The following is a 7,972-nucleotide window of genomic DNA, read 5'->3' as shown; positions in this document are numbered from 1 at the left end:
CGCACCGGAGGGGTCGGGCTGTCCCGGCCGTACTACACGCCGCCAGGGGGGTTGCTTCCGGGAGTGGGGCGCGGGGCACTGCCAGGGCACGCACGCTCCCAGCCACCCGGGCGCCCCACTGATTGACGCTTTGCTGTGTCTCTCTCCGCAGGTGGTCAAGGCCATCAACCGGGTGCTGCTCCGCAGGGTGGTCCGCCTCGCCGACCCGGATGCCGTCATCCGGGGATTCGGCGCCCTCGGCTTCCCCAACTGCGGGGGGGCCATCGACGGGACGCACATCCCCATCCGTGCCCCGGAACACCAGGCGTCCCGGTACGTGAACCGCAAGGGGTACTTCTCCGTCATCCTGCAGGCCGTGTGTGACCACCGGGGACAGTTGACGGACATAAATGTGGGCTGGTCCGGCAAAGCACACGACGCCCGGGTGTACCGGAACTCCTCCGTGTGCCAGCGGCTGCAGGACGGGACCTTCTTCCCCGACCGCCACATCAGGGTCGGGGACGTGGACATGCCCGTCTGCCTGGTGGGGGATGCCGCCTACCCACTGCAGCCCTGGCTCATGAAGCCCTACACGGGACACCTCAATCCCTCCCGCCAGGCCTTCAATAACAGGCTGAGCAGGGCCCGCATCGTGGTGGAGGGGGCCTTCGGGCGACTGAAAGCCCGCTTTCGATGCCTCCTCACCCGTCTGGACCTGGCCGAGCACAACATCCCTCCCGTGGTGGCGGCATGTTGTGTGCTCCACAATTTGTGTGAGCGGAAGGGGGAGGCTTTCTTGCCAGCCTGGATGGCTGAGGCTGACCGCATGGCTGGACACTACGGTCAGCCCCGCACCGCCGCCGTCCGGGAAGCCCAGCGGGGGGCCATCCGGATCCGGGAAGCCCTGCGGGAGAGCTTCCAGGTGGAGGAGGAGGAGGACTGACCTCTCCCTGCATGCCCCACCGGGGCCTTCTTCCACCCTACCCCCCCCTTCCCCTTTCCCCTCCCTACCTACTGTCAAATAAAGACACCTGTTTTTCCAACAAAAACGTCTGTTTATTTCACAGAACTGGGGTGGGGGAGGGAGGAATGAAGGTGGGAGAAGGGAGGGGGAAACCTGGGACGAGGGAGCTGGAAGGGGAGGGGAGGGAAGGGAGGAAGGGAAAGGAAAGCTCAGGGGTGGGAGTCTGGGTGCCTCTCCCGTCTCGCCACACTGCGGGTCCGGGGGCGTCGGTGGGGAATGGTTGTGGAGGGGGGGGCAGAGAGGACAGGGGGTGTGGAGGAAGCAGGAGCGGAAGCAGGAGCGGAAGCAGGAGGAGCAGGAGGAGCAGGGGGAGCAGGGGGAGCAAGAGGGGGAGCAAGAGGGGGAGCAGGGGGAGCAAGAGGGGGAGCAAGAGGGGGAGCAGGGGGAGGAGGAAATGGAAAGCGGTCTAGCAGGCTCTGGAGGTGGCCTCGCAGGGCACGGCCCTGCTCCTCCAGGGCCTCCAGACTCCTCTGGCGCAGCCTGAGGTCCTCCTGGACCCAGTGGTCCTGGAGACGGAGCTGTCGGTCCAGGAACCGGAGATGCCGCCTCTGGTAGTCCTCCTGGTTCCTGGCTGTCCTGCTTGCCCGGGCGCGGGCGGCTGCTGCAGGCGGTGTGGTGCGCCCTGCAGGCCCCGGTGCTGCAGCTGTGGTGCAAGAAGACCAGCGGTCAATTACCCCAGGGGCCCAGGTGTGTGAAACCCAGCTCCCCTCTGCAAGGCCAGGGCCCCTGCAGGATCCCCAGCTGCTGCTCCGTAGTGGGCAAGGCCCAGGCGCACGGTCCCGGGGCTCCCTCTCGCCCCAGCCCCCCGTACACATAAGGGGAACACGAGGGTACTCACAGGTGGATGCCTCCCCGGCCTCTGATGATGCAGGCGAGCGGCTCTGTGGGGTGCCTCGGGGGTCCCGGGTCCTGGGAAGGCTGGCGGCAGGCTCCTGGCTCTCAGAGCCCTCTTCCTCCTCCTCGGTGTCCAGGAGCGGTCCCTCTGCCCCGGGGTCAATCACGTCCCGGGGGGCAGGGACGGCATGAGGCCCCAGGATGCGGTCCAGGGCATGGAAGTGGGGGCAGGCCTCCGGGTCAGCCCCTGGCAGGCAGGCCCGGGAGTAGGACTGCCGCAAGTCTTTAATCTTGCAGCGCACCTGCTCCCGGCTGCGCTGGTGGCCCCTGGCGGCCAGGCTGGCAGCCATGCGTCCATAGACGGCCGCGTTCCGGTGGCTAGTGCGGAGATCGTGGACATTTGAGGCTTCCCCCCAAACCTCGATGAGGTCCACGATCTCCGCACTTGACCAGGCGGGCGCCCGCCTTTTGCGCCCCCGGGCAGGCTCCCGGGAGCCGCCAGGCTGGTCGTGGGGAGCAGTGGAGGGCTGGGAGCCCTCGGATGGCTGGCTCATCCTGTGGCAGGTGCAGGCTGTGCAGGCACGGGTGCTGGCAGCCTTGCAACTGGCACAAAGTGAGTAGCCAGCCCGTGGCCCTTTAAGGGCTCCGGGGCCGGGAGGGGGGCAATAGAGTTTCCCTGGTGTTGGCCAGAGTGGCCACCAGGGAAACCTGGGAAGCCTTAGCCTCCCACTAGTTCGAACTAAAGGGCTACACAGCCCTTAGTTCGAACTAGCTAGTTCGAACTAGGCGTTAGTCCTCGTAAAATGAGGTTTACCTAGTTCGAACTAAGCGCTCCGTTAGTTCGAATTAAGTTCGAACTAACGGAGCGCTAGTGTAGCGCATAGGAAAGTTAGTTCGAACTAACGTCCGTTAGTTCGAACTAACTTTCTAGTGTAGACATACCCTAAATGACGTGATTCCCCTTCAGGAGTTTGCTGCACAAGTCCCGCTGCACGGAGCTCACACCCAAACCCCACCACCGAGGGTCGAAGCATGTTACAGTAAAACTCCATTAGTCCGGCATCCCGTTGCCCGGCACTCCTGATAGTCCGGCATCAGCTGGAACCCGGAACTGCGCAGGTCAGCCGCTCTCACGGCCGGGCTGCTGTGACCTGCGCCGTTCCGCTCACGGTCCCCAGCGCACACAGTGTCCAGCCTGCATGTGCTAGTAGCCGGCCGCTGAGCGCAGGCAGCTGCTTCTGGACCCAGATGTATGGTTGGGGGAATAGGGGGACTGGATGACAGCAGGGAGGGGAGGTGTTTGGCACTGGGGGAGGGGAGTGGGAGAAGACTAGGTTGCGCACGGCGTCCCAGTCAGCTCCTTGAAAAGCCGGCCGCTCAGCGCACGTGCCCCAGCGTCTGGAGGGAGACACGCGGCTGTACTGGCGGCTCTGGGACCTGAGCATAAAGTGGGAGAGAGGGAGGAGGGGGATTGGGTTGGGAGTATGCCCTCTTATAGTACCTCAAGGTACGCTGGCATATCCGATAATCCGGCACCACCTAGGTCCCAAAGGTGCCGGATTACCAGAAGTCTATTGTACTTAGCTTCACCGGGCCCCCTGTGGCCTAGGCAGCTGCCCTGCTAACGTGAGCACCCTCTGCCCCTCCCTGTTGGCTGGCCTGCCTGCTAGCCACCTCTTAACACTAGCCTGGTACTTGTGACTACCCTAAACCCTTCCCGTGGCCCCCTGGGGGTTGCAATATCCAGGCTGAGAAACACCTCTCCCCAGGTAACCGGCACCCCTGGCTGAGAATCCAGCTCTAAGGAAGTCACAGGGGCAATGCGGTGTAAGAGAGCGGAAGTCACTGACAGCACTAGAGTTGCCCCGACTTTGACCAGGGCTGCGTTCTTCCCGCCGGCCTGAGGAAACACGCTGCTGATCTTGTAAGAAGGTGGTCTGGCCACTGAAACCAAACCAAGAACCCCCGACTTCCGCACTAGGCTGGAGACAAAAAGCTCTTGTTGCGTTCTGCTCACTGAGGCCCCAAAGACTGGGCTACGTCTCGCGTAGCCTGCAGCCCGACAACCCCTACGGACATGTAAATAGTACGGGAAGGTTCTCTCTGGAATTTCATGTGCTCCCATGATCCTCTGTCGGATGCAGAATTTCTAAATGGCGTCTTACTGGGCCAAACAGCCTTCCCCGTTCAGTCAAACTTAGAGCGCTCTAGAATTCGTCCCTCCCTCCTCGGAGCCAAACGGTGAAACGTTCTGAACGCACGGTGAGCCACGGAGGTCAGGCTCGGTAATTGATCTCCATTTAAAACACGATAGTTAAGGTTTATGTAACTTCAATGTTGCTGACGTTCAATGGACTGTGGAAATTAAACCGTAAAGAAAAAACCACCCCTGTATCTAACCATCTGTGCCTCCTGTCTGTTCAGCGTGGGTTAGACTCTTAACAAAGAAAGATTAATGGGTGGCAAGGGAAAGAAAAGCGTACATCAAAATGTAAATAGAAAGCGCGCATGTAGCCAGAGCATGGTCTGAATTGCAATTCCAACACAAATGGACACAGCTTCTTTGTAGCTCCTCACCCCTTTCCTCTCCTCGCAGGGAGCTGAGAGGAGACCAGACATTTCATGAGGACCTGTTTTACTTCCTACCCACAGGCCCCAGCCTCGACATATTCTGCAGAAGCTGCACTAGAATGGGAGGGTGTGTGTATGTTTCTCAGGCTCCCATCCCCAATAGTTGTGGTGCCCACCTGTGTCACAACAACTATTTTCCTGCATATAAAAACCAGGGATGGTGTTGGGGGGAAGGGGGAGGGTTAGCAAGCATGGCAACTGCCCGAGGCCCTGCCCCACAGGGACTCCAGCTTTGTGTCATGGGGGCCCCTGAAACCTGCTCACGGCCCCCCGGGGGGCCCAGACTCCTGGTTGAGAACCAGTGCAGTGAGGAAATGAAGAATGAAAAGAAAATTCCCTCGTGCGAGGGCCCAGCCAAATTGCAGTGGCGAGATTAGCGTTACCTCAGGTTTGTCCCTCCCCCCACAATGGGCCTATGCTGGCTTACACCCGCTGAGAATCCATCCCCCTCTCTGTTAAATGTAGGCTATTCTACGATCCAACCCCCGATGCCCAAACTTGCGGTCTGCAGCCTTCTTGTGTGCAAGATCAGAAACAATCCAGTCAATGGCTCTCTCACGCAAGAGCCCACACCGGGCAATAAAAGTGATTTTCAGAGAGCCCCTCTGCCCTCCTGTCTCTTTCCTCGTACCAGCCGAATCTGCGACCTCAAAACCTTCCAAGAGTTTCATAACCAGAATCCTTACTTTGCAGGAGGGGGTAGAGTTTGCAGAAGGTTTGAAAGCTGGCGCTTGCCCTCATTCCTTTTGGCTGAAAAGAAAGGGCATCTTTCCCTCTCCTTTAATCTATTCTGCCATTTCCTACACTTTAGCCAGCCCACTATCAACCCGAGCCTTTCAATCCTTTGTGTCTTTTCTTATAACACGCCAGCCCAAGGAGAGGCATATCAAACACAATCATACTCCACAGATCGGACTAGGTCACACGGTTCCATAGAAAAATGTACATGTGTCTCTGATCAACACTCCCATAATCTGCCTTCCTAGTGTCCACTGGGTGGATGGGATAGGAACTCTGATCTCAGAGTTCAGAAATACCAACAGCCACGGGGCGGAAAAAGTGAATTTTGTTAAACCCGTCAGAGAACCAGAGGCTTGAGATGATATTAATAGGGTGGGGTAACTAGGAGAAAACTGTGCATATGGTAATGGAAATGTGTAAGTCCTTTGGAGCCAGAGATTTCTATTTTTAGAGAGATGTGGGTAGTTAAGTAACCACGGTGCTGTTTGTGCTGGGGAAGCAGTAGCAAGTGCCCTGCGTGTTGGAAAACCAAAGCCACAAAGGAGAGAGTAACGTAATGAACACATTTAAATAGAGCCCTTCAGCCCCCAGGAACCCAAAGGGCAAACGGAAATGGATGTCCAACTACCCCGGAAAGGCTTCATGCATGAATGAAATGCAGCCAGCTCTGGGGTGGAACATGCTAGATCAGTGAAGAACAACATGACCCCCAAAAATGTAGGACAGGACATGAATACCAAAGCCAATTCAAATTATAGGGGACTGCCAGAGCTGCTAAGATGTTGCATACGCGCACCCTTCGACCTACTGGATGCCATGGATTGGAAATCAAGTGTGTCTCTTTTCCATTTATTCCTTTTGGAAGCAGAGATTTCATTGATGTAACAATCTCCCTTCAGAATCCTCCAGCGACTAATTAGCAGAGATAATTGTCAAATGTTTCAAAGCAACCCACGTAGACACGCAACGGTTACACTGTCAGAGCACTAGAAACAAGTCATCTTCCGCCCACCCTTCTCCAAGGGGTTTAGCGAGGCTAGTCCATCGCTGTTCTAGCAAAGATCAGCATCGTAGAAGGACCTTCGACTGTCAAGTCCGCCACCTGGACAGGCCTGCCCCCTCCATAACCATGGGTGTGTCACCATCTGCTCCTGACGTTCCTGTCTGTCTTCAAGATGCAATACCTCGACCACCTGCCGATTCTCTTCTAGGCCCAGTGCTGCGGAGCTTTTCAGGTGCAGAGAATTCTGAGGCGCCCTCCTCACAATAAACCCCAGAATGCCTTGCACATCGGCGTGGGAGAGAGCCCAGCTATGCAGACCAGTTTGTAAAGATCTGCTGGAAAGTTGGAGAAATCCTGGCTCTCCCAGGAAGTTGCCTTTGACACAGAGGGCTGACACCTACACACCTGTTCACACCCTAGCGTAAAGGAGGCAAACTCCCTGTTTAGTATTTATCTTACAAAATCTCCGATCCCAGTTTTTTGGCTTAGATTTGATTCACAGAATCATAGAACACTAGAACTGGAAGGGACCTTCAGAAGTCATCGAGTCCAGTCCCCTGCCCTCATGGCAGGACCAAACACAGTCTATATCATCCCTGATAGATATGTCTAACCCGCTCTTAAATATCACCAGGGACGGCGATTCCACAACCTCCCTAGGCAATTTATTCCAGTATTAACCACCCTGACAGTTGGCAAGTTTTTTCTAATGTCCAACCTAAACCTCCCTTGCTGCAGTTTAAGCCCATTGCTTCTTGTCCCGTCATCAGCGGCCAAAGAAAACAATTTTTCTCTCTCCTCCTTGTAAAACCTTTGTACATACTTGAAAACTGGCATCACGTCCCGTCTCAGTCTTCTCTTTTCTAAACTAAACATGCCCAGTTCTTTAGAAAAGAAACTGCTACCTCTACAAACCATCACTGTCCTGATAAATATATTTCCTGCCGATCCAGTTAGCACTTTTAGCATAATACCAAGCCAAGTTAAAAACATCCTGCAGATGCCATGAACTACTGTCAAAGCCACTTCTAGGTGAAACAGTTTTACTGGCATATAACAATGGTTCTCATGTCTTACTTGTTAATAATACTGCCCCACGGTGAGAATCTCATATATTATAGGGCTGGGCTGTACAATTACGTTCAGTAGTGAGAAAGCATAATGCACAATAACCCCTTCAGGAAAGAGGATACCAATGCTAGGTGCCCCCAGAGGGAATGAACAGGACAGGGAATCATCAAGTGACTCCACCCCTGTTGTCCATTCCCAGCTTCTGACAGGCTAGGGACACCATTTCTACCCATCCTGGCTAACAGCTATTGATGGATCTAACCCCCATGAATGTATCTAGCTCTTTGTTTAACCCTGTTAAAGTCCTGACCTTCACAACATCCTGTGGCAAGGAGTTCCACAGGTTGACTATGCGCTGAGTGAAGAAAAAAACCCTTCCTTTTGTTCATTTTAAACCTGCTACCTATTCATTTCATTTGGTGACCCCTGTTATGCATGTCAGGAAGGGGGCATTGGAAATGGACAACTAGAGATGGGTGAACCTGTTTAGACAAAGTAAAAAATGGTCTCAAACCTTCATTTCTCAACCTCGCCTTTTCTAAAGGTTAGATAGTGGAGAAGGAGTTACCAGAGTGTTAATTATTTTCACACCCCTCTGCACTTTGGGTCCAGGCCTGCAAGGTGCCAGGGTGGTGCTATGCACCTAGCAGGGAAGGGTCTTTGATCATTCCAACTGGGCGGGAGCATAA

General features: G+C 55.5%; 1 protein-coding gene across 1 annotated transcript; it reads right to left on the bottom strand.

Moving 5' to 3' along the window:
• Positions 1-1,000: 1,000 nt before the first annotated feature.
• On the bottom strand, positions 1,001-2,779 carry LOC142831306 (uncharacterized). Its single transcript, XM_075941200.1, has 2 exons — positions 1,842-2,779; positions 1,001-1,646 (listed from the first exon to the last, which is right to left on the bottom strand). Exons 1-2 carry the CDS (start codon positions 2,389-2,391, stop codon positions 1,153-1,155), a joined length of 1,044 nt encoding a protein of 347 aa, XP_075797315.1. The 5' UTR covers positions 2,392-2,779; the 3' UTR covers positions 1,001-1,152.
• Between the last annotated feature and the right edge of the window lie 5,193 nt (positions 2,780-7,972).

This window comes from Pelodiscus sinensis, chromosome 13 (genome assembly GCF_049634645.1).
Source record: "Pelodiscus sinensis isolate JC-2024 chromosome 13, ASM4963464v1, whole genome shotgun sequence".
In the NCBI taxonomy this organism is placed as follows: domain Eukaryota; kingdom Metazoa; phylum Chordata; order Testudines; family Trionychidae; genus Pelodiscus; species Pelodiscus sinensis.
Note: the sequence above shows the minus strand (reverse complement) of the source record. Positions and strands in the feature narration are given on the sequence as shown.